This window comes from Canis aureus, chromosome 16 (assembly GCF_053574225.1).
Source record: "Canis aureus isolate CA01 chromosome 16, VMU_Caureus_v.1.0, whole genome shotgun sequence".
NCBI classification, from domain to species: Eukaryota; Metazoa; Chordata; class Mammalia; order Carnivora; family Canidae; genus Canis; species Canis aureus.
The window spans coordinates 59,322,442-59,349,571 of record NC_135626.1 but is presented as its reverse complement, the minus strand read 5'-3'; the positions used below and the strand labels follow the sequence as shown (position 1 = coordinate 59,349,571).

Below are 27,130 nucleotides of genomic sequence, written 5' to 3'. Positions count from 1 at the left end.
CCAAAGGCAGGCGCCAAACCACTGAGCCACCCAGGGATCCCCTTATTAAATTTTCGATTAAAGAGCAGTGCACCCATATTTATGCACACACACCCCATGTGAAAGCAAGCTAATACTTTTACTTTGCACAGATATGAAGATAAAATTATTTGACAGAGTGCACAAGTATAAAAATTAAACTCTTTATTTCATTGTCACATTTTAACTCAAATATGAAAAAAACTTAAAAGATGAGCTTATTGTTACCCATCATCTAAAGATCCCACCAAGATCGACACTATTTATAGACGTTAAAAATAAAAAAAAAAAAAACTGAGTAAAACCAAAATTCCAGGAAACACAATGTGAGTACAGAACTTTGAGTATGATTGTACGTATCTGTGGGATGCAGTCATGTTTTTGACTATGAATCTCATCCTATTTCATTTCCTTCTTGACAGAGTTACCAGGAATCCTCCTAGTGGAGACAATATGCTACAGCTTTCTTGGAGGAAAGTATGCTGTGTCATTAACAGAAGCTACTTAACCTCTTGCCAGCCTCGTTTTGCAGATCCATTATGAGCAAATGGAGCAAGAGCCCAGGAGGAGGAGTGATGTGGGAATGCGGGGCCCACTGTGAGCTTAAATATAAGAGAGTTTAAGCCTGGTATGATAAGCAGCCTCGTAAGATGGTCCAGAGAGAATCCTTGACTCCTGGTGCTAACCCCTTGTGTAATCCCATCCAGAACTAGTGACTTGCATCTAACAAAGAGAATATAGCAAAAGTGATGGGATGTCACTTTTGAGATTAAGTTACAAAAGACTGTGACTTCTGTCTTGCTAGCATTCTCTGGCTTTTCTTGCTTGCTTTCTTTGATGAAGACAGCTTCTATGTTGTAAGCTGCCCTGTAACAAGGAACAGAGGGTGGCCTTTGGCCAACAGCCACGAGAAACGGAGATCCTTAACCAGCAGCCTGCAAGGAGCTGACTCCTGCCAACAACTGCAAGAGTGAGCTGAGAAGTGGGTCCTTTCCCAGTTGAGCCCAGCCCAGCTTTGGGAGAGATCCTGACCCGAGGATCTAGCCTAGTGACACTGATTCCTGACTCATGGAACTGTGAGTGTTTGTCATTTTAAGTAGCTAAGTTTTGGGGTTATCTGTTATACCATGATAGAAAATACACCTGGGTAAGCAGTCACGTGCTTACAGAGACAATAAAACCATTTGTATTAATTCTGCAATAGCATTTACAAATTATTTATACAGGATCAACAAACAACTGAGTTTATCTATCTCAACTTTGAAAAAGAAAACCAAAACTTTATACAACCTGGAACAAGAGTTTGGTGCTCCACACAAACTAAATTTCTCTAAGGAGTCTAGGTAACTACAGTTTCCTGACTCCCTGCAGTATACATGCCATCAAGTCTGAAAATCACATGCTACTGAATTTCTTCAGATTTGTAGGCCAACTATAAAAATCTCCAAATTTCTATTAGGTTTAAAAAAAAAAATAGAAAACAAGGTATTAGCTGTCCTCCTGGCTGAATTTACCTTGCTCTAAAACTCATCATTTGTACAGGTAAATATCTTAGGTAAAAGTGAGCTCTCCCATTCATAAGAAATGTCCAAATAGGCAAATCCAGAGACAGCAGGGTAGTGTTTGCTAGTGCCAGGCCAGACAATGGGGGATGACTGCTAAAAGGCAGGGGTTTCTTTCTGGGGTGATGAAAATGTTCTAGAATTAGATCATGGTGATGGCAGTACAACCCTGTGAATATACTTAAGAAGAAACATTAAATTGTACACTTCAAAATGGTGAATTTCATGGTTTTTGAATTATATGTCGATTAGAAAGAATTTGTAAAGCAAGCTCCTACAGAGGAAAGTGAACATGTCCATTTAAACATCCCTCCAGACAGTTATGCTGCATCCCCAGACACACATGAGGAATGGTGTCTGCTCTGTGACAGAGAGCAACCTGCAACCATGCAACAGCTTACATGTACCTCCTTTCCCCTTTTTTTGCATTGCATCTTCTAGGAAAATTCTAGCAAAAATCCTCTCTGGTAAATATGTGTTGTTGTTGTTTTAAAAGAGTTTTTGTTCGTTTACATGTTAGATTCATTTTTAAAACTTTAGACAATTTTTACCTCATTTTATAATTAGCTACTCCTTGCTACAAATGACAAGGTAGGAAAACTCATCAAACCAAAATGTTAAAGAAGGAAGAAAGTGCAAACCTTTTCAAATATTCCACTAAGGCATCTCACAATTTATTGAAATGTCGTTCACAGACACATACGTGGGGTGGGCATATGCTCCCTATTACTACATGGTAGCACACACCCATGCCCAGCAAGAATCTTCATCTGCCATACGGCCTAGTGTTCTGAATCAGGGCAGGATCTTTCAATGAGAACAGGAGGGCGAAGAAAACATTTACACTCTAGAACATGATTATAAGGAACTCGACACATAGGAATTGAAAAACATTATCTCTGAACGATTATAACTGACAGAACAAGTTTCCCTTATTCTGCTTGTTTTAAATAGATAATATCTGTAAACTTGAACACCAACCCTGGCAGATTGAGCAGTCTTAATTCTCTGATCTTCCTTCCTGAACAACATCCAACACTCCGCGGAAAGGAAAGGTGGCTTCTTCAGCCGAGTTTTCGCTCCGCCACGCCACCAGAAGCTGCGCCCCACCTCTTGGGCGCCCCAGGGTCAAATGCTTCGGTAGTCAGAGCCCCGGGCCACGATGGCAGCGGCGGCCCACTCCACGGAGAAAAACGAAATGGTCCCAAAGAACCCAAATATCACCATGACCAGGAGTTGCCAGTGAAGGAGAAGGTAGTTACTGTAGAAGAATGCCACGGCCGCACAGATGGACTGAGAAGAAACAAAACAGGTCAGAAGATGTGCACAGAGGACCCCACCGTGCCCCAGCGAGCCCTGCCACCCTCGGCACCGCCCAGAGGGAACTCTGTCAGTCACCAGCTCACAAATGTGCAAAGGCCAGCAACAATCAAGTAAGCGGCAATCTGGTATTGAAAACAGTATTTTGTGGGGCGCCTGGGGGGCTCAGTCAGTTAAGCATCTGACTTTGGCTCAGGTGCTGATCTCAGGGTCTTGGGATCGAGCCCCACATCAGGCTCCCTGCTCAGCAGGGGGAGTCTGCTTCTCCCTCTGCCCCTCCCCCAGGTCATGCATGCCCACTTGCTCTCTGTCTCAAATAAATAAAATCTTTAAAAATAAATAGATCAAATAGGATTTTGTGAGAAACTCGGTAATGAAATAACATCACCCGGCCAGAAACCTGTTTATCTACAGGACAAAGGGACTCTGGTACTTAGACAGAAAGGCTCTAATCTGAGCACTGAGACCAGAATGAAAAATATCTTACACAGCAGGGGAAAGAAAATCACACCCCTCGCTGCTTCTGAAGTCCAATCAGAAACGCTTTAAAGGATGCCCCGACTCTCATTTGGGAACGATCAAGAACACAGTGTTGGCGTACCTGCACAAATTTGAAGACTGCAAAGGCTGGCGCACTGTCTTCAGAGTAGAGAAACCCTAAGATACTAAGCAGCTGGGTATTGAAGCAGCTGTCCCCAAGGCCCAACAAGAAGCTGCAGAAGATGGCAACTTCTTTGCTGCAGAAGAGGAAAATGAACTTAGGAGGAGCACTCTTAACAATATTTGTTAGAGCCGTCTCAAATGTAAAAGCAACTCCCCCATTAGAGCATTTCACTCACACGTTATAAACACTAAGAAACAAGAAGAAATACCAGACTCCATGGAGTAACAATTTATGCTCAAATGCACTCACCGTGACAGTCTGAGCAAACTCTGGTCTATGAACTATCTGGGAGCAGACAATGGGTTCGGGCAGGGACGCCCTTGCATGGTGGATCTGGACATAAATTCTACATCTATAATGAACTGGAGTGGAGTGGAAGAAAGTAAGATCCTCAAAACGGACATAACCAACTGTGAATGGACGGGACGGCCTACCCTCTCCTCACTGTTCTTCACTGCTCAGAATGCAGACCTATAAAATCACATCAGATACTTATATGCTCTGTCATAGATCAAGAAAAAACACTGAGTGGGCTGAAAGGTTAAAATCGACAATTACAAAAATAACTTGGGATTCTCTATGAGCTCCTGCTTAAACTAATTCTGGCTTATTCATTTAACATTTGACAGATGACCTTATAGAGAGAACAGACTTTCAGAAAATGATTAACTGCTCCATTCTGAATATCTAGCCACCCATTACCTCCCACCCTTCTTTAAATTACTAGAAAAATGACAGTCACTATACCTGGATTTGATGTAAGCACTGCTATCGGTTCCTTCAACAGGAGCAATAGGGGCATCCCCAGGCATATTGAGAAATATCAAATAAAAAGCTACAAAATGCACCAGGATGCCCAACAACACAACTGGATTTCTACCAAAACGATTATTCTTGCTCAGCAGGCCAAAGAGGCTTCCACCTACAGAACCAACGAAGTAGAGAAGAGAAAAACCCAAGGCCAGATTAATAAATCAAAATTTTGGTTCTCTGAAAAAAAAAAAAAATTAAAACAGATAAGCCAACAATTAATTTAATCAAGGGGAAAAGCACAAATATTAAAAATAAAAAATAACCATTGAAGCAGAAGAAATTTAAAAAATCAGAACAGACTTCTGGTCAGAGGGGTAACGAGGAATGGATTTACCACCTGCCAAAAAAAGTAGTACCAAAAATCTGAAGCAATAATTTTGAAGATACGAGATACCAGACGACAAAGGGCAATAATCTCTCAAAGAGGAAGTGAAGGAGGTGAGCCCAGCTGCAGGTCTAGAGAGAAGCTTAGCTGGGCTGCAGGGAGGGAGAGTGTGGGCAGGGGGACCCATAGCCCCTGAGTGGAGGACATGGGGCTGAGAGTCCAAGGATACCTAGGTGGCTACAGAGTTCCAGAATGGGCTATCAGAAAGGAAAGCTGCACAGAGACAATTCTAGAAATCTACAGCTCTGAGGCTTCCCTAAGTGCTGACTGGCACATACTGTGAGTAAATTAACAGAGGCCCGAGAAAGAACAGTCCAGCAGGATTAGATGTATTAGTGCCACGCTCTGGGCTGGGAAAAGTGCCTCATCCCCCTGGCCAGACAGGATATCTTATGACTCACAGGCACTGTGCACAGAACGGTCTTCCCTCAACAGCGAGGAAGATTTAGCCCTCGTCTGAGCACTTCTCTGGTCCTGTCCAACAAACCTTAAAAGCAAGCCCTGAAAGAGTCATACTGTTTCCAAGTAAATGAACTGTAGCCAAGAATAAAGCTCACGAATATTTATAAGAATATAAAAATGTCCAGCACCCCACAAGGTGAAGTTCACAAAGTCTGGTATCTCAAAGTACCTTCTTTGCCTAGTACCTCAGGCAAAGAAGCAGGAAAGCAGGCCCCATTGAGGAGAAAAAGCAGGCAAACGTGGAGTTATCATATGACCCAGCAATTCCAGTGCTAGTTATATATCCAAAGGAAGTGAACACGTACCTTCACATAAAAAATATATATACATATGTGTCCACAGCAGCATTATTTATAATGGCCAAAAAGTGGAAACAACCCAAATGTTCATCAAATGATGGACGGATAAATAAAATGTGATATATCTGTACAATTAAATATTGTCTACTGATAAAAAATGTATTTTTTAAAGTATGTTTTAAAGAAATGAACATTTCTTTTTTTAAAGAAAGCACATTAGCAGTTGCCTGCAGAAGGGCAAGAAAAATGTACTAAAATTAGATTGTAGGGATGACTCACAACCTGTGACTATACTAAAAAACACTGACCCACACATACACTTTAAGGGGGTGATGTATATGGCATGTGAGATACATTTCAATAAAGTTGTAAAAAATTTTAAAAACAACCCAGAACGATTACAGATACTAGAATGGGCAAAAACATCACAATAATTACTATAACCATATTCTACATAAACACCTGGTACGGCTCCAGGTGTGGGCAATAAAGCAGGGAAAGAAAAGGCTGTCTGCTCTTGTCAACATGCTGATCACCGCGGGCCACTCCAAGGGTCCTAGGAGGGTTTATTGTCTATGTTCTCCCCTAAGGCCAGAAGCTCCATGTGGGCAGGGAGTCTCAGTCATACAATGGAGGCATAAGTATGTGATGAATTGGTAAGTTCCTCCTACAGGATGGTATCCAACACACTGTTCCAGGGATCGAGCCAGTGTGGCTGACGGACGAATACCTGCACGCATGGTGCTGAGCACCATGAGTGGGACGAAATGTTCAATCACTACATTGTATACCCGAAACTAATATCATGCTGCATGTTAACTAACTGGAATTTGAATAAAAAAACATTAAAAAAAAAAAAAAGGAATACCTAATGTGGTACAGTAAAAATCCATGTTGGTCTTTGCCTTGTCCCTCCTCCTCCCTGGCACAGAGCTCCTAGGACCCTGGGAATGTCCTCAGTGACAGGCGTGTCTTCTGTTTGTTCTCTATTACTCTTTCCCGACCATACCAGAGCTTATGCAAATGAGATGATTGCTGAGGGGGGTTTAGGGGTGGACTTGCTAGCTTCAGGATGGCTGCTGGTTGCCAGAAGGACCAAGATTTACTTAGAGGGTTGGAACCCTCAGTCCCAGCCCCTAAGCTCAGGGCAGGGGAGAGCGTTGGAGATTGAGTTCAATTGCCATTGGCCAATGATCTCATCACCTTTGCCTCTGTAATGAAATGTCCATAACCACCCCTAAATGATGGGTTTGGAAGAGCTACCCTGATTGGTTGGTTGAACATATCCACATACTGGGAGGGTAATATATCCTGACTCCACGGGGACACAGGTTCCTGTACTCGGGACCCTTCTGGACTCTGCCGTATGTGCCTCCATCCGGCTATTCACTTGTATTCTTTATAATAAGCTTTAACAGTAAATATAGCATTTTCCTAGAGGTTTATGGGAACCTCCAAATTCGTAGCCAAGTCAGACAGAAATGTAGGTAGCCTGGGAACCTGGGATTCTTGGCAAGTGGCATCTGAAGTGAGGGCATCTTTATGGGACTGAGACCTTGGGCCTATGAAGTCTGACAGAAACTCAATACTTAGAAGTTCGAAGTGACTTGTCTCACTGGATCTCCAGTTTGTGTCAGAGATTCAGAAGATACTTTCCCTAAGTATTTTAAGAAAAAAAGCTGGAAGAGACTGTATGTTTTCCTATGTATGGTTTTGTCTGTGAATTATATGGCAAACATAGTTTTCTTAGAACGGTGATCATAAAAAAAGACATACCTGTCTGGGTGAAAATAAGCAAGGTAATTAAAATTCAAGGGTAAAGAGGTGAAGTACACTTACAATATCTATAACTACAACAAAGTGATTTCATGCAAAAACGCTTTTTTAACAAACCTAAGATTTCTCCAATGCCAATGAAAATGCCAGAAAGTCCAATGAGGCTCTTCTCTTCTGTTCCAAATTTATTTACAGCACCAATACACGTTCCGTAGACACCAGAAAAGAAAGTCAATTCCAGACCTAAGGAAAAAAATCAGATTTAATTATATATTCACAATCTCCATTCCTGGTTTTTCCTCATGGCTGGCAGAATTATATACGTACACAATAAAATTCATTCAGCCTGACATGTTACTCCCCCCAAGCAAATCAGTTTTATGCTATCTAGCTGATGAAATGGAATTAACCTCAAAATGGCAGTTGCCATGTATTTCAGATAAAAATACACAACTCAAATAAGCAAAGACAGAAGAGTGTCTTTGCTCTCTGTCTTAACTCTTCTGTTAAGTCCTTTGGGCACCTGGGTGTCTTCAGTAGGTTAAGCACCCAACTCTTGATTTCAGCTCAGGTCATGATCTCAGGGTCCTGGGATCCAGCCCCACATGGAGCTCCAAGCTTACTGTGGAGTCTGCTTGAGATATTCTCTCTCCCTGCCCCGCCCCCGTCCCTCCCCCAGAGACACACACACATGCTGTCTCTCTCAAATACATAAATTAATCTTAAAAAACAAAAACGATTCTCTGTGTGGAGATGGATGGACAGAGGGCGGCACATATGTAAAGTCTGTACTAGTGATTTCTAAAGTGTTTGTTACCCTTATTAACAGCTCTCCAAGGTTAATAGGAATGTAGGTTTGGCAAACCAATGCATACCATCCACCTTGCTTAAAGGCACAATGTTTTCATTAAACTCTTTTTCCCAGAAAAATAAGTTTTAATAATTAGGGTTAAAAAATTAAGACTAATCAGTAGAAGGTCTTCTACATTCCTCAATGCTACAAAAACTTTCTGAATTTTAAAGATGTTTACCATTTTTTCTATTTCTCAAAAAAAGATGCTCATACCTATAAGGCAAATAAAGGCAAAAGTAATCGCTGGCACATTATAGCACTTTTTTCCCTTAACACTTATTTTTTAATTTACTTTTTTTTCTTAACTTTTTAAAAAGAAACCAATCTCATCATTCTGAAGATCTGAGAGTGCTCCAACGACCCAGGGTAAACCACAGAGCTCATTCCACTTCATTAGGAAGTATATGAATCTATAAAAACTCACAAGGTTACTCAGGATTATTTTTTGTAGTGTTCCATTTTGCCCTAATATCATCAGTTGTGCCTCCCAGGGTTCAACCCTTGTGCAGAATCCTCCTACACTGAACTTGGGCTGGCCCTGTGATGTGTTTTAACCAATGAAATGCAGAGGAATAAGGCTCATGCCAGGGCTAAGCCTGAAGAAAATCTGGTAGCTTCTCCTTTTGCCCTTTTTGGTGCACTTGGCCTCTAAGCCATCTGGCCTTCCTGCCAGGTTGGAAGGAAGGGATCATGTGGGAGGGGGTCATGCAGCCACGGAGACAACGTAGACACAGAGACGGAGAGACCCCCAGCCTTGCACTTGACCCCTTCAGACATGCAAAGGGAACTATTGGGACATTGTGGCCCCAGCTGCCTCTAATAGGACCCATAAGAAACCTCGATTAAGACCATCAGAACCACTCAGCTGAGCCCTGTCAGTACACAGAACTATGGGAAAGAATCACGCAGTGGTTGTTTTCCACCCTTTGTCATAAAGTAGCCACAGAAAACCCCATCATTAATCCCATTACCTGTATAAGCAGTTGTAATGCTAAGGAGGAGCATCTCCTTGGTGACACACAGCTTAAGAGATTTTCCTGTAATAAAGAAAACAATTCAGGAGTGCTTAATTAGATCGTACTTACTCAAACAAAAATCCTAAAACATTTACTTAACCCGGACACCCCTTGTCAGTAACGCCAGTAGACAAATACAGTGGCACTGAGGTTAAGGATTCAGATGCTGAAGAGATGAACAAAATCTGCCCTGTAAATAATGTGTTTATTTCAACGGCTTCAATACATTCTAGAGTGGCCTTTCCCCCACCATATTCTCCAGCTTGAATTAAAAGAAAAACAAAAACTAAAAACCATGGAATAGAGAAAAGAAATAGAATCAAATAAAACATGACTCTTTCAACAGACTTGACCAAGGGTTAGCCTAAGGGAGTCCATGGCTGGCAAAGCAATAACATCTCAGAGGAACGAGAGGGCACAGAGCGACTTGAAGACTGGACTCCAGATCGTCACCGAGGGAGCTTGCTGACCGCACAGAGGCTGCCACACCATTTCCTGTGATTCTCAGTTCTCTGGATCTGAGGACCGAAACTTCAGTTCTGCATATTTGCTTATGACTACTTTAACATCTATTTTTATGCTGTTTGATATGGTGGAAATCAGCAAAGGAAAATGCATGTCTAAAAACTGCACATTTTAACTATCTCTTTGAACCTGCTTACATTTCATAATTTAAGGCCACAGATTTAAACTACTCCTAAGTGAATAGCGGATCCAGGTTTTTTAGTTCTTGCTCAATTGCTGACTACAGAAGTTACACAAGACACAAATGCTCTGTCCTGAATTTCGCCACATGCAGAAGAGGGTATTTTTTTTATCTAACCTCACTGAAATGTAGTAAGACTAAATGCAGTATGACATTTTCACCATTTTCACGAAAAAATATATGACCAATATGAAGTTTATTTTTATTTTTTTAAAGATTCTATTTATTTATTTGAGAGAAAGAGAGTAAGAGAGAGCACAAGCAGGGGAGGGAGAAGCAGGCTCCCCACTGAGCAGGGACCCTGATGTGGGGCTCAATCCCAGGACCCTGGGATCATGATCTGAGCCAAAGGCACCTGACTGAGCCACCCAGGCACCCCTGGTCAATACAAAGTTTAAAACAATATTTTTAATTTTAAAAAATGACATTAGCAAACCATGTTTGTTTTTGGATAATCAGAAGATTTTGTTTTATAGATTTTATTTATTTATTCATGAGAGACACAGAGAGAGAGAGAGAGAGGCAGAGACACAGGCAGAGGGAGAAGCAGGCTCCATGTCGGGAGTCTGACGTGGTACTTGATCCCAGGTCTCCAGGATCAGGCCCTGGGCTGAAGGCGGTGCTAAACCACTGAGACACCTGGGCTGCCTAATAATCAGAAGATTTACAAAAAGGAATTTTAAAACAACCTAGAATAATACTATTATGGTGACTACCTATTGTCATACATTCGTCCAAACCCATAAAATGTACACCAAGAGTGAACCCTCATGTTAAACTGTGGACTCTGGGTGGTGATGCGATGTGTGAATGTAGCAGGGGCATCAACGGTGACAAATGCGCCACTCTGGTGGAGGAGGCTGTGCATGTGTGAGGGGCAAGGGAGCATCGGAGAACTCTCTTCCTCAATTTTGTTGTGAATCTACAACAGCTCTAAAAAGATGATAGAAATAACAACACAACATCATCTAGGTACAGAAATAGACAAAATGATCCTAAAATTCATACAGAAATTCAAGGGGCCCATCATAGCCAAAACGATCTTGAAAAAGAACAAAGTTGGAAGGTCACACTTTCCAACTCCAAAGTTTGATAGCCATCAGCGGAGCATGGTACCAGCATAAGGACAGACACATGCATCTAGAAATAAACTCTTACATTTACAGTCAATTGATTTTAGACAAGAGAATCAGCACAATTCAATGGGGAAGATCAGTCTTTTCAGCAGGACAACAGGTGGCACGGGCAGAGGAATGCAGTTGGACTCCTACCTCACAACATACACAACAATGAACTCAGAATAGATCCCAGACCTAAATGTCAGAGTGGAAACTAAAACTCTTAGAAGAAAACAGGAGCAAATCTTTGTGACCTGGGGCCAAGCAGGACCTCAGGACAACAAAAACACATGCACAAGGTAAAAATCAAAAGGTAAATCAGTCTTCTTCAAAAATTTAGAACTTTTGTGCTTTAGGAGATACTATCCAGAAAATGAAAAGCCAACCTAAGGAATGAGAGAAAATATTTGCAAATCCTATATGAGACTTTTATCTAGAATATATAAAGAATGTTTACAACTCCATAATAAAATGACAACCCATAAAAAATGGGCAAAGGACTCGAGTAGATAGTTCTCTAGAGACATGATGCAGATGACCACAAGCACGTGAAAATCTCCACACCCTTAGCCATCAGGAAAATGCCAATCAACACCATGAGACACCACTTTACACCCACTGGGACAGCCAGAATCAGAAAGACAGATAAGGACTCAAGGAGGTGGAGAAACCGGAACCTTCAGACACTGCTGCTGGGAGCGTAAAATGGTGCAGCCGCTCGGGAAAACATTTGCTGGTTCCTTAGAAGCTTAAACAGCGACCACAGACAGAGCAATCCCATGACTCCTAGATACACACACAGAGATGTGCAGATGTACATCCACACAAAAACCTGTACATGGATGTTCACAGCAGCATTATTCATGATGCCTACAAACACTCCATTCTTTGTAACATGCCATAACATGGATGAGCCTCAAAACCACGACCATAAAACCAAAACCATAAGTAAGAGGAACATGTCACAAAAAAGCACGTATAGCACAATTCCATGTATATAAAATAATATCCAGGTCAGGAGAGGCAAGTCTAAAGACAGAAAGAGGGTTAATGGATGCCTAGGGTGGTTAATGGATGCCTAGGGTGAGGGATTGGGGTAGTGGAGAAAATGGGAAGTGAATGTTAATGGGTATAGTAATCTCTTCTGGGGTGAAGAACAAGTCCTATAATTGACTGTAGTGATGAATGCCCAACCCTGTGAATATACTAAATGCCAACGAGTTGTACACTTAGATCGTACAGTCTGTGAATTACATTCAATAAACCTATTCTATTAAGAGAAAAAGTATAATCTAACAGTTTAATGGATTTCCTTCCAGATTTAAAAAAAAAACTTAATAGAAACAAAATTCATTATATATACTATTTTAAAATTTGTTTCCACATAATAAATATTTTCTAACATTCATCAAGATCATTTTAATGGCTAGAATAATCTCTTGTATAGACGCACTGATGCCTTGTTATGAAATATTTCAATTACTTTCAGTTTCTCACTAATACAGACATCTTAGCCATTAAATCTTGACAAAAATTCTTAATTATTTCCTGAGGATAATCCTATTAGTGGAATTGTCAGGATAAAGGCACAAACATTTCTAAGGCTTCTGATATTTGCTGACAGATTGTTCTTCAGAAAATAATATATCTTCCTATCAGCAATGTGGTCTTATGCCTGTAAGTACATACTCCCGATAACATGGACAAATATTTTTATCTTTTAAAATTTGATGGAAAACTTTCAAATTTCCATTTCTCATTCTTAAGCAAATGTCTTCCCTATCATTTTAAGTCTATTAGGTTGTTGTTTTTTAAGATTTTATTTATTTATTCATGAGAGACAGAGGCAGAGACACAGGCAGAGGGAGAAGCAGGCTCCCCACAGGGGGTCTTATGTGGGACTCGATCCCAGAAGCCTGGGATCACATTCTGAGCTGAAGATGCTCAACCGCTGAGCCATCCAGCTGTCCCCCATAGGTTGTTGACAGTTAGACGTTTTATATTTTAAGCAACCAAAGGGCACCTTTTCTCTTAATGTTTGCATAAGTTGCTTTTACAAGGCTTTTCTCTAACCGGTTTCTTGGATTACTTTTCTAGTTTCATTTTTACATTGAATCCAATTGCATTGGAATGCAAGAAGATATAACATTCGAGTCTATTTTCCTATACACTCCACTCTCTAACTTTATTTAAGAATCTCTTTTATTGTATTTGTAGTGTTATGGACATGGGACTGATTCTAGAAACCCCACTGCTCTTTGTATTCCAAAGTGTTCAAATGAATTCATGATAAATGTTAATATTTATTAAAGGAAAGTTCTCCTTTTCAAAAACTCTCTTGGCTGTTCTCAGTTATTTTTTTTTTAAATATATATATATATTTTTTTATGATAGTCACACACAGAGAGAGAGAGAGGCAGAGACACAGGCAGAGGGAGAAGCAGGCTCCATGCACCGGGAGCCTGACGTGGGATTCAATCCCAGGTCTCCAGGATCGTGCCCTGGGCCAAAGGCAGGCGCTAAACCGCTGCACCACCCAGGGATCCCTAAAAATATTTTTCTATTTATTTATTCATGAAAGACACAGAGAGAGAGAGAGAGGCAGAGACACAGGCAGAGGGAGAAGCAGGCTCCATGCAGGGGGCCCGACGTGGGACTTGACCCCGGGACTCCAGGATCACACCCTGGGCTGAAGGCGGTGCTAAACCGCTGAGCCACGTGGGCTGCCCCTATTCTCAGTTATTCTTCCGGATGAACTTCAGAATTGTTTCCTCAAGACCAAAAAATAAATTTTTAAAAATTTTCTAGAATTGGAGCACCTGGGTGGCTCAGTGGGTAAAGCATCTGCCTTTGGCTCAGGTCATGATCTTGGGGTCTTGGGATCAAGCCCCAAGGAGGGCTCCCTTCTCAGCAGGAGTCTGCTTGTCCTTCTCCCTCTGGACTTCCCTCTGCTTCCACGTGCACCCATTCTCTCTCTCCCTCTCCCAAACAATAAAATCTTAATTTTTTTTTCTAGAATCCCATCAAACATATGCATTTGGTTAAAAAATGAAGTGCTCTTGGGACGCCTGGGTAGCTCAGTGGTTGAGCATCTGCCTTTGGCTCAGGGCATGATTCTGGAGTCCTGGGATGGAGCTCCACATCGGGCTCCCTGCGTGGAGCCTGCTTCTCCCTCTGCCTGCATCTCTGCCTCTCTTTCTGTCTCTCTCATGAATACAATCTTAAAAAAAAAAAGAAAAAGAAAAAGAAATGACGTGCTTTTCAGATAATCAGAAGCCTTTTCTGTACAACATGCACCACAGCATCAACAGAGGGAATGTGATGATTAATAAAAAAATGAAACACAGCTCCCCACCCCACAGACAGATTATTTAAAGCTTGGACAGTCTGCTTCCTGTCTTCTCTTTGGCTTGTTACCTCATTACCTCACACTCCTCCCAAGGGCCCAGGAACCAGCTCCTAAATTTTCCTGCCCTGTAGCACCTTACGCAACTTGCCTCTTTGGCTGTTCCTTCTTTCTCCCCATTCAAACTAGATGGTTCAACATCCTATCACTCCAGCACCCAGTGGAGCAACCAACTAGTTCTATGGTGAAACCATGTGGCCTCTGCTGTGTTAGTGCCTCATTTTACAGAAAGAGAAGTTGAGACGAAGTTCATACATCCAGGAAAGACACCCTGAATCTGGTTAGTATGAACAGGCAGCCAGGGAGATCGGGGGTTTGGTAGTGGTGTGGCGGAGGCTGCATCAAGCCTTACCAAGGCTGGACGGATCATTTCATAAAACTGGAGGTCATCAATCTCCCTTTCCTTGACTCCGTGGCTCACCAAGTAAGCCAACGTGGCTTTCTAGGCCAAGAAGGGAACACCAAGGGAAAATCTATGAAAGGGCTCACTAAAAAATATTAAACAGCATCATAAATAGCTAAATTGAGATTTCTGTGGTTTGTTTTGCTTGAGCCCTTTCCCCTTTGGTCCCTCTGATCAATAACGGGACTTGTGACAAATGCGTTTCTAGGCCTGCAAAGCTCAAAGCTGGACCTTTGACTGTGGTGACCTCCCATCTTGTTGGGAGACAGTCTGGCTACATCCTTTTAATTATACTGTATCATTGCAAATGTGTTCTGGAAACATAAGAAATACATATAATAAAAGCCTGATTATGGGACAGCTAAGTGGCTCAGTGGTTGAACATCTACCTTTGGCTCGGGGCATGATCCCGAGGTCCTGGGATCGAGTTCCACATCAGGCTCCCTGCAGGGAGCCTGCTTCTCCTTTTGCTTATGTCTCTGCCTCTCTCTGTGTGTCTCTCATGAATAAATAAAATCTTAAAAAAAAAAAAAAAGTCTGATTAAACAGCCCAAACAATAATATACTATACATTGGGAACTCAAGACTACCACACCCATAAGCCTTTTCTAGAAAATGAGGAATTCTTGACTATAAGTTGGGTGCTTTTTGTCATCTGACTTAGGCCATGGCTGCTTAGAACAAGAATTGGCACTCTAGCCCAAGGCAACCTATAGTCTAGCCACAAGCACAGAAGTGTATAAGGCCCAGGAGCCTAACTGAAACAACATGACCCCAAAAAACTGCATCCCACTAGATAGTCATCAGATTCTCTCTCTTTGGGAGACAAAGAGACTAAGAGAAGCAAAGAACTGGCCCATATCAGGCCTTATGAGAACTGGAAGCCATGCTTGCCGGTTTCAGAAGGAACAAGATGGCCATAATGGGAATCGCTGGCCTGGCCTGTCACAGTTTGGGCTCAAGTCCCACCTTAGCCATGTACTAGCTATTTGACCCTGGGTAGATAATTTCTCTAAGCCTCAAACTTCTCTTCTATAAAATGGAGAGAATGGTAGGCCTGTGTTCTAGGACACTTACAGAGTGGTTTTGAGAATAATACAAAAGAAACGTAGAGGGAGGTTTAGCGAGGAAGAACCCTCCACAGACAAGCCTAGCTGTTCTTCCCAGTGACTTCTAAGGAGATGGTTTGTGTGTCCTCACTGGCTGGTGTAAATTAGCTCCAGCCCCCAAGCTCTCCGCACCTCCCTGTACCTCCCTCACAGGGCCCTAGGCCAGGCAGTCAGGGTACCATCCGTCCTGTGCGGCCCCCAGTTACAGAGACACTGACTGAGAAAACTACCGCCCTGCAGTGGGGCATACCTGAAAACACGAAAACCCTGGGGGATCGTCAATCCAGAGTTACCAGGGAAGGGGGTAAAGGCAAACGCTGCAGGTGTTCCTGAACAGGTCTCGCATTTCAGACACAGAAAATACTTACTAAAGGCATCTACTGCTTTTCCCATAGTGCTCTGGGCAGACCTGAAAAAGTAAAACAAAAAGTGTTTTCTTCTGAAAACTGAAAAGAGAACAAAAATGCGATATTTTCATTGACATTCATCAAAGTTCTGTTCCCTGCATAGTCTGGCAAATATTTCCACTGCCTGCAATGCTCCTCGCTCCAGGGTGTCCCGATGGGACCCTGTCCTGGCTTCAGAGAATGAGGTGAAAGTGCCACCTGTGTGGCTCTTTATTAACAAACACCATTCTCTCATACTAAGTTGACAGCACAGATGCCTGTCCTTTGCAGAAAGGATACTTCTGGCGGAACAGAAATCTCCTCCACCCTGCTATTCTCATACTGTAAAAACAGTTTATAAGAACTCCATTTCCCTCTATTCTGACTCCTTCAAAACTCAGTTGTGCAGTGTGAAAACTCTTCAAAAGCAATACCAGCACCTGTGCTCCACAGCTGGGTGCCAGAGAAGCTACAGGTCAACAACATGGGCTTCAGGGTCTGCGCTGTGCTTTGCCACTTACCAATCATACGGTTTTAGACAAGTTACTTCATGCCTCTAAGTTTCACTTCCCCGTTTATAAAATAGGGGCACTACCATGTAACTGGAGGAATTTAAGGCGGCCATGTAGTTTAAGTATAGTTGTTAACTACGATTACGGTAAAGATATTTTTTTTAAAGATTTTATTTATTGATAGAACGAGAGAGAGCATGAGCACTAGGAGAAGCAGATGGAGAGGGAGAGGCAGACTCTCTGCTGAGCAGGGAGTCTAATGCGGGACTCGATCCAGGACCCTGGGGTCATGACCTGAGCCGAAGGCAGACACCCAACCCACTGAGCCATCCAGGTGCCCCAGTAAAGACATTTTTTAAAAGATTACAGCCAATAGGGTAATACTCATTCCTCTGCCATCTTTACATACTATTATTCACAAAAAAGAAAAAAAAAAGAAACCTCATGGAGATATAGGTGACTTATATATATGAATTAGCGACACAAAAAGGTAGTCTGTTTTAACCAATAGGAAAACCCTTTCTTCCTCACCATAAAAACTCACGTTTTCCCTGGAAGCAAAAACTCTGGACTCCCAAGTAACCGACAGTTCTCTTGTAGTTGGGGTAGGATCAGGTATAGGATTGTCGTATTTTACGTTTCGGACCCCAGATAAATAAGTAGGAACTGTTTTATATACTCTATAGACTATGAAAATACAATCAAGCCAGCCAGAACTCAGGTGCAAATCACTCCCAATTCAATTCAGTGAGATATTAAAGGGAACCATTTCTAGAATCCTACTAGATGGTCCCTGAGGCCTGCAAGGATGGAGGGGGCAGAGTGAGATCACTGTCAAGCCCTCTTAACACCCTCCCATCTCACTCCTAGCTTACCTCTTTAAGGTCTCAACTTTGAAGGGTAGCAGAAGGTGCCACCACAAACACGCCACTTTGGTATATGGATTATGTGAAGCTGCAGGCACTCGAAAAACAGCAAATGTGGGGACAGGCTTTCTCTAAATCCCCTCATCTGCCTCAAGACAGATCCTCCAAAAGCAACTCAACTGTTATACATCACCTCTGGGAGTTTCATCAAACAGGAAAGATTGACTCTTGTCACAAGAGAGGAGACCAGATATCAACAGTGTGTCACAAACTATCACGTTTCCCATCTAGTCTCCTAAGGGTCTATTCATCTTTCCAACAAATCATCTACTCTCCCTTAAGAGGCCTGCATCCCTCCTCCCCTTTCCCTATTTAGATGGCATATAAAATCTAAATTCTAAGCCATCCTGGAGAATTACTCATTTTCCCCTGGGTTTCCTTCATGTATACACGAGGCATATGTGCTAATAAACCTCTGGGTACTTTTTCCCTCCTTAATCTTTATTACAGGGGTCTCGATTAAGAACATAGGAGAGTGAAGGGAAAAAAAGTGTTTTTTAAAAGATTTTATTTATTTATTCATGAGAGACACACAGAGAGAAAGAAGCAGAGACACAGGCAGGGGGAGAAGCAGGCTCCATGCAGGGAACCCAACATGGGACTCGATCCCGGGTCTCCAGGATCACACCCCAGGCCAAAGGCTGTGCTAAACCGCTGAGCCATCCGGGCTGCCCAAGAGAGTGAAGGGAAAATTATCTTTCATCCCCTACAACCTAAATATTACCTCCTCTCTTTCTCTCCCTCTGCCTCCATCTCAAGACCCTGAGATCGTAACCCGAGCCAGAAATCAAGAGTCAAATGCTCAACTAAGCCACCCAGATGCCTCCCTTAGATGGCTTCTAATCACACTAAGAATAGAAGCTGCAGGGACACATAGGTGGCTCAGTGGTTGAGCGGCTGCCTTCAGCTCAGGGCGTGATCCCGGGGTCCTGGAATTGAGTCCCACGTCAGGGCCCCCGCAGGGAGCCTGCTTCTTCCTTTGCCTGTGTTTCTGCCTCTCTCTGTGTCTCTCATGAATAAATGAATAAAACCTTTAAAAAAGAAAAGAAGCTGCTGTCCTGCCATAGTCCTGCTCCCAGAACTAACTCTCTGTCTACTGCAGATGATCCTACTTCCACTCCCTCCCTGTGCTGAGTCCCACGGCCTCCCTGCAGCCCTGGCACTCACCACACTCCTTCCCACCACCTGGCCTTGGCAATGGCTTCAGTGAGCCACCTAGCCCTCCATCACCACTCCTCCTTAACACTTACTTTGCAGTTGTACATGTGTATTGTCTATACCCCCTCTAAAATTAAGTGGCACAAGAACGGGGACTTATCTGTCTTGTTCACTGCTGTACCCTCAGGTTTAGAAGGGGGCTGGCACAGAGTCTGCACTATTTATAGAATAAAAACAAGGAAGCTTCAAGTCTGGGAAATAATTCAGGAAGAGAATATGCTAAAATGACTGAGCAATACTCCTCAGCACTGTACCTTACAGTTATATGATCCACTGTCTATCCACAAAGTTCCTTGAAAACAAGGATGGGCTGTTTTTGCACAGTACCAACATCTGACATTTACTAAACCAACAGGTGTTTTAATTTTTGCTGAATCTGTGATATTCCTCTTCAAAGATTCCTTTCCCAATATTTGTTAGTTTATGATAAAAACCATATACACATGGTTTACATTATATATACGTATCATCTTAATACATATACATAAATACAAACACATTTAACCAAAGATTAACACCTCTCTTTTGCTTTAAACAAACTTAGTGAAATTTTGAATGCTTAATGATCCCATAGCTGGACAATTTTAGGCCTTTTTGAGAATGACAAGGTGACACAGAATGCTCAATGCTGTTTTAACAATAAATGAAAAGCTATAATGGGTGCCTGGATGGCTCAGTGGTTGAGCATCTGCCTTCAAGCTCAGGTTGTGATCCCAGGGTCCTGGGAATGAGTCCCACGTCAGGCTCCTTGCGGGGAGCCTGCTTCTCCCTCTGCCTGTGTCTGTCTCTCTCTCTGTGTCTCTCATGAATAAATAAAATCTTAAAAAAAAAAAAAAAGCTATAACGTCATCTTCACAATTTACTGATTCACAAAGCAAAAACAAAACTGGCAAAGATTTCTCATTCCCCGTTCCTCAGACCTCGATACTACCCGCAGAGATATCATCTGTGATGTTTTAGTTTTACTTATAATTAAAACAGGCTCAAGGTAATGCACAGTGTTTTTGAAGAATAGAGCACTGTATACCTGTTTCCCCATTTGGACTACTCTGGAAGAGCATCCATGTAGGTTAGTGAAAAAACCCATCGCAGTACAGAAGGGCACGGGTGTGACTGAGGATCTTCTGTGACAGCTGTGGATAGCCCCGTCACTCACCTATACCACATGCATGGGGACATCTTAGGGCTGGACCAGAGAAACCATAACTAAGGGCAAAGACTGTCTTCTATTTAACTCTATAAGCCCTTATCTTTGTATATTAAAGCACACAGGAGGCCAGCTGAATTGAAAGAAGAAACTGAGGCCCAGAGAAATAAGGGGATTATGGCTAATGTCCAGGGTCTGACAACGTGTTAGCCACAACCTGGGGTTCTGGCTCAGATCTCCTGTAAGCTTTCCCCTGCCTCTCCCTTCTTTTCCCTTCTTCCGCCCCACAGCTCCCCATCTTCTTTCTCATATGACTGGCTTTATTTTTTTTTTTTTTTTAATTTTTATTTATTTATGATAGTCACAGAGAGAGAGAGAGAGAGAGAGAGAGAGAGAGACAGAGACATAGGCAGAGGGAGAAGCAGGCTCCATGCACCGGGAGCCCGACGTGGGATTCGATCCCGGGTCTCCAGGATCGCGCCCTGGGCCAAAGGCAGGCGCCAAACCGCTGCGCCACCCAGGGATCCCATATGACTGGCTTTAAAACCTCTCCCTCAGGGCGCCTGCCTGGCTCAGTCAGTAGAGGCTGCAACTTTTTTTTTTTTTTTTAAGATTTTATTTATTGAGAGATAGAAAGAGAGAGCACCCATGCACGTGTGTGTGCATGAAGGGGGCAGGTAGAGAGAAAATCTTCAGCAGATCCCCCCTCCCCGCTGAGCAAGGAGCCCAAGGAGGGGCTCAATCCCATGACCCTGAGATCATGACCTGAGCTGAAATCAAGAGTCAGATGTTGAACCCCTTAACTGGCTGAGCCACCCAGTGGCCCTGAGCCTGCGACTCTTGATCTCAGGGTTGTCAGTTCGAGCCCCACGATGGGTGTGGAACCTACTTAAAATAAATAAATATAAACAAAGCTTTTATCTAATGTCTGCCCAATCCTGGATGAGTTAGGGCCACAAATGGTTAGTAATCTCTACACCACATCCACTCAGAATATATTTTCAAATAAAAAGGAATGTTGCCAACTTCTTACTCATTGACTTCCAGGTCCTGGTCATCAGAAGACTCATCTTCTCCCAAGACATTTTCAGAATCTGGCTGTCGAATGAGAAAGAAAAGAACTGTCCCCACAAGGCTAATCACTGTCAGGGCAATAAACACTGTTCTTCGATCACTCTCTGGAGGAAGAAGAAAAAAAAAACGCAGATAGCACTGGACACGCAAACAATTCCAGACTTAGCATATGTTCAGAGGTGGTTTAACACCATCCTAGAATTTCCTTGTTAAATGTTTACTTTATTGCATTAGTGAAAATCTCAAACAAGAAACACCACCACCCAGAATACCTCCACCTTTGTCTTACAGTTAAAGAAATACTAATAAGCCAAAAGAAAAACAGCACAATAAAGTAATCATTCTTTTAACCAAAGAAGCATACAGACAAAACAAGGGTTCAAAAGTCTAACAGGTGGGCAGCCCGAGTGGCTCAGCAGTTTAGTGCCGCCTTCAGCCCAGGGCCTGATCCTGGAGACCCGGGATCAAGTCCCATGTCGGGCTCCCTGCATGGAGCCTGCTTCTCCCTCCACCTGGGTCTCTGTCTGCCTCTCTCTGTGTCTCTCATGAAAAAATAAATAAAATCTTAAAAAAAAAAAAAAGTCTAACAGGTGACTGCTCATACATAGCATAACCTTCTCTTCTACCTTGAGATGCCGCCTGAAGTGTAGTCGTAAACTAAAACCCTAGCTTAATAACATAAGAGAAAAAGTTACTAAACACTGAAATCTGAGAGGACTTAAGGCAGCAAGGTTCATTAGGACCATCTGAACAGAGCAATAATGGATATTTTTGGAGAAACTATTATTATCCTTTGACATGTGTGAATAAAGCGAAGCGAGTAACACAAACCTGATATTTGAGTTTTTCCTTGCCAAGCAAAATATATGTAGAGATTTCCAAAGAATAAGCTGGAGAAAGAAAAGGAAGAATAGAACGCTGAGGGTTTATTTCCATATTTATAGTCTTTACAGCAGTTTTTCCATCATTTGTTAAAGAAATTTTTAAAGCATATGTGACTTTAAAAGTATCTACCTGTCTTAGATCATTTAAAAGTATCGACTCCACCCTCTTTCTGAAAAAATGACCCAGATGGAATTGTTTCCTTCCACGTGATGGTGACCTGATTCAGAACCACCCTTCAAAGACTTGACTCGCTTTGAAACATGTGATTTATTGGGACCTGGAAATGACTACTTGGAAACAAGGTTATGCTACTTCTCAAAGGCTATATTTTAAAGAATCTATGGGGAGAGGGAATCCATGATTCAGTTACCTGCATCTAATTAGATACTTTAGCATACTTTCCCAGAGAAGGAATCATTCACTTACACTCTGGTTTCTTAATATACACCCCCTTACAAATGAAACACCCGCGTTTATAAAGACATATTGATACCACAATTTTAGGCAATATCCACAAGGATAAATCCTCAGGACAGATACAATGACAGAATGACAGTTTTTGTTTTTTACTGAGGATATATATATAATATGCTGTATCATTCAGCATTGATAGAATTAATCTCACTTTTTTTTTAAGTTCATTTATTTTTAAGTAGTCTCTACACCCAATGTGGGGCTCGAACTCATGACCCTGAGATCAAGAGTCATATGCCGCCCTGACTGAGTCAGCCAGGCACCCCTCACTTTTAAATTTTAATATATTCGTTAGTAGCTACCAGATGCAGCTCAGTGGGAAGGATGTGGTCTTTGGAATCCAGATAAGGATGGTTTAAATCAGATCAGTTACTTCACTTTTAAGCCTCTGTTTTCTCATCTGCAGAACACAGATAATACTACTACTGGTCTCATGAGGCAGTGAGGATTACTGAGATTTAGTAATGAAGCCAAAAGTCCCTGCCTGAAACATAGCAGATGCTAAGTACGTTATGGTTAACATTTTTTTCTCCGTACTAATCATGAATCCCAGTGAGGCAGATCCATGCATTTCATGCAATTCTGTAAAACGTTAAATCTGCATCATATGCAGCTAGGAACTCAAGTTACCAAACACGGAAGACAGGAATTTTCAACACAACAAAGATCTAAAAAAAATGCTGGGACAAAAGAATTAAAGAAAAGACTGAGCTGCAGAAGGATTATTACCTAGATTGTAAGAGTGCCCAGAAAATTCCACTGTTTCTCCCAATTGTGTGCTCATCTGAATTTATTGTCAGGCAATTTCCTTGTGCTGTCCAAAGCACTGAAATTCAAACCAAAAGTTTGTCAAGGGAATGAAATCACTTAGCTTCACACACTAAACACACGATATTCTTAAATAAATTCCAGAACACAAAGAAAATAAACATCGAGATGCTTACCGGCAGCTGCAATTCCAATGAAAACAGAAGCTGTGTAGAAGGACCATGGGAGAGGCTGGATAAAAACGGCAATGTACATGCTAAAATGTAACAGGTCAACGCATTACGGTCAAACAATACCTCATACAGAATGCCAATTATGCCTTCTAGGAATCGATTCTGAGGATTCTCTTTTTTTTAAAAGTCAACCTGTAAATGACTTCTCCAGTGTTGCGGGGACGGGGGGACAAATTTCACCTACTCATTTCTTAATTCACTATTCTGAATTTGTGAGATTGGACATGGAACAAGGGTTTGCCACGGGCCTTTGCCAATAGTTCAGCACGTGCTGGGACTGTAGTTCTATGACCCAGAAAAAAAGCTTAAATTATCTCGGTTGAGGGCGGCCCGGGTGGCTCAGCGGTTTAGCGCCACCTTCAGCCCAGGGCGTGATCCTGGAGACCAGGGATCGAGTCCCATGTCAGGCTCCCTATATGGAGCCTGCTTCTCCCTCTGCTTGTGTCTCTGCCCCCCTCTCTCTCTCTCTCTCTCTCTCTCTCTCTCGTGAATAAATAAAATTTTTAAAAAGTTTATCTCTGTTGAATTCCTGTTAATCAATTTGATATAAAATAAGATTATTCCATGGGAAATCCAAATTTTTTCAACTCTCATAGAAAGAGATTTTGAGATGCTATTCCTATTAATAGTAAAATCACAGCAAGTATGCACACACGCCATCACATTAAAACAATATGGTAATCCCTGGGCATCAAGGAGAGAACCAAATCCCTAAAATACTGCCTGCATTCGGGACACCTCGGTGGCTCAGCAGTTGAGCATCTGCCTTCGGCTCAGGGCATAATCCTGGAGTCCCACATCAGGCTCCCTGCATGGAGCCTGCTTCTCCCTCTGCCTCTGCCTCTGCCTCTCTCTCTCTCTGTGTATCTCTCATGAAAAAATAAATAAAATCTTAAAAAAAAAATACTGCCTGTATTCTATTCAATCCAAATCAGCAAATATATATATATATATATATTTTAAGATTTATTTATTTATTTATGATAGACACAGAGAGAAAGAGGCAGAGACACAGGAGGAGGGAGAAGCAGGCTCCATGCTGGGAGCCCAACGTGGAACTCGATCCCGGGACTCCAGGATCACGCCCTGGGCTGAAGGCAGGCGCTAAACTGCTGAGCCACCCAGGGATCCCCTATTTTTTTTTTCTTTTAAGTGACCTCTGCACCCAATGTGGGGTTCGAAACTACAACCTGGAGATTGAAAGTTATGTGCCTTTTTGACTGAGCCAGCCACACACCCCCAAGTCAGCAATTTCTTATGAAAAGTTTACTATATGCTTGAAAGGCGCTGAGGGTGTTTGAATTAAATGAAAGAAAATCACACTACTCACCTGTAAAATAAACCACTTGCAAACATAGAGAGCTGAGGTCCTACAATGGCCACCACTGATGGTGTAATCAAATTGGAAGCGGAGAACACTCCATAAATAATTGCCATGCTGTACACATAAAACATTAAAAGGAAAAAACAAAACTCTTGAATCACGGTCTCAAAAGTGCATTTTTTTCAAATATACTTAGCATCTATAGATTTTTCTTTACCATAAGCATTGACTTCTTTAGCCAGAATTAACAATAATGCTATCAGTAAGCTGAACCCTACACTGAAGTTTTCACTTACACAAAATCCTTACGTCTCATCAAATTTCCCTTTGAATCAGCTTGCCTTGGACAATACGCTTTTAGTGAACAAGTAAATTATGACAGCTAACATAGAACATATAACAAACACAGAGCCAACTGTTTTATGTATGTTTGGAATTGGAAGACAAAGCTCTACAAAAAAAAAAAAAAAACTGTGGTATTATTATCAATCATCTAAAAAAAAAAAAAAAAAAAACCCAGAGGTTAGCATCCCTCTATTCTCAAATGTCATATACAAGATTAGGTTTAGGATACGTAACAAAGAACCAAATAAGAGCTGTGGGGAAAGGGGGAATGGTCAGCATCTTATAGTTAATGACAGAGAAATTAAGAAACCCGTGTTTATAGCCATGTGTGCATTACATTCCCAGCTTCAATCATATGTACTGACTCATGAAGGCCTTTTAACTTTTCATTTTCTCTATGTCTAAAACTGGGACAAAACATCTCAACAAAAATCTAAAAGCTCCTGGTGACAGTATGTTAATCGTTACGAAATTACAAAGACGGGAGGACTAATGTTTCAAGAACCCTATAAAACATGCTCTGTTTAGGATTGAGAAGATGTAATTATGACAATACTTGGGTGTTTGTTAAATGCCAGGCACTGTGCCAAGAGCTTTATATGAATTACCTGAGCAAGGAAACGGGGCTCAGAGAAGCCACTGGCCTAATGCAACACGGTCTTATGTCCCGAAACCAGGATTCCAAACCCGGTGTTTAATTCCTCATGAAATCTAAACTCATCACCGTTATTGCGTTCTCCCAAGCAGCCCAGATGTGGAGACAAGACAACTCCTAATTCAACCACAGTATTAAGGCCGGAGATTCTGAAGATTTGGGGGGACTACTGTCATACATGAAGTAAAACCAACCATAGAGTACAATACCTGGTATATCCACTGCCGTGAAAATCTGTGCTATTTAAGCTCCTGATGACGGTTTGCTGCGTGGAAGACAGAGCTCATCAGTGAAAACATTCTGCAGTCTCCCTCCCCACCAAAGTTTGTCTCCGAGGATGGAGAAGGAAGCACCTGGCAAAGTGAAAATCAAGATACTCCGTGCTTCCCTGGGAAGTCGGCTAGGAGACAAGCGGAAAGAACAGGAAAGGGGCAAACCGAGGCCCGGGGAGCGCGGAAAGCTGGGCCGTAGCTACGCCTTGAGGCTTCCTTCTCCTCAATTGTCCCAGCACTAACGTGGACCTTAATGCAGGCACGAAATGACAGGTCAACCTGCAGACCCCAAGTCAGGTCAGAGGAATAAGCGGTAACTGCTCGACACCCCGACCCGATGCAATATTTACTACAAACCATCTGACACGTGAAACCAAACTGAAGCACAGAAAGCCAGGTGGGAAGATAGGAGGTGCAATTTCAGCGCGCTGCTAGGTACGATGACTGTTTATTATTGGGTTTTTTTTTGGGGGGGGGGCGTTAGGAGAGGCACTTCGGAAGACGGAGAACAAATCCCAACTCACCGCCACATTCCCACAAGTTTGAAAGGCGGTGAACATAAACATAAAGGCAACTCCTAAAATAATAATGTTGAAAAGCTTTTTGGATTCCGGGGACATTGTGGCTCGGCTGGGCCGGAGGTCAGCAGCTCCTCGGGGCGAAGCCGCTGACGATCCTGGGGAAGGAGACGAGGCGGTGACAAGAGGCGGCAGATGCACGAGCCAGGCTGCCAGCGGTGCGCGTCCAGCTCCCGGATCAGAATCGCGGCCCGAGAGTGGACTCCTCGGCACGGGCGGCTAGGACATTCCCAGGACCCGATCCGAGCAGGGGCAGGCCCGCCGCCCCGAGAGGCGCCAACCACTTCGCGGCTCCAGGTGGAAGGGCCTGCCCGACGGAGGAGGGGGCCAAAGACGAGGTGCAGCGGCCGGCGCGGCCCCGCCCGCCCGGCCGGCCCTGACTCACCACGGGTCAGGCGACCCGGTCACCTGACCGCAGCCTCC

At 42.7% G+C, this 27,130-nt stretch overlaps 1 protein-coding gene across 1 annotated transcript; it reads right to left on the bottom strand.

Moving 5' to 3' along the window:
* Positions 1 to 161: 161 nt before the first annotated feature.
* Positions 162 to 27,108, bottom strand: MFSD11 (major facilitator superfamily domain containing 11). Its single transcript, XM_077854367.1, has 13 exons — positions 26,654 to 27,108; positions 26,067 to 26,122; positions 24,864 to 24,971; positions 23,477 to 23,556; positions 23,262 to 23,358; positions 22,005 to 22,063; positions 21,133 to 21,277; positions 16,279 to 16,319; positions 9,124 to 9,189; positions 7,417 to 7,542; positions 4,312 to 4,486; positions 3,502 to 3,637; positions 162 to 2,873 (listed from the first exon to the last, which is right to left on the bottom strand). Exons 1-13 carry the CDS (start codon positions 26,747 to 26,749, stop codon positions 2,709 to 2,711), a joined length of 1,350 nt encoding a protein of 449 aa, XP_077710493.1. The 5' UTR covers positions 26,750 to 27,108; the 3' UTR covers positions 162 to 2,708.
* Positions 27,109 to 27,130: the final 22 nt, after the last annotated feature.

Excerpts from the sequence above, each read along its gene's own strand:
- MFSD11 (XM_077854367.1), bottom strand. The coding sequence starts at position 26,749 with ATGTCCCCGGAATCCAAAAAGCTTTTCAACATTATTATTTTAGGAGTT. Across the intron at positions 9,190-16,278 it reads AAAAGCAGTAGATGCCTTTA|GAAAATCTCTTAAGCTGTGT; the intron begins GTAAGTATTTTC and ends TCTTTATTACAG. Across the intron at positions 3,638-4,311 it reads AGTGCTTACATCAAATCCAG|CAAAGAAGTTGCCATCTTCT; the intron begins GTATAGTGACTG and ends CCTCTTCTGCAG.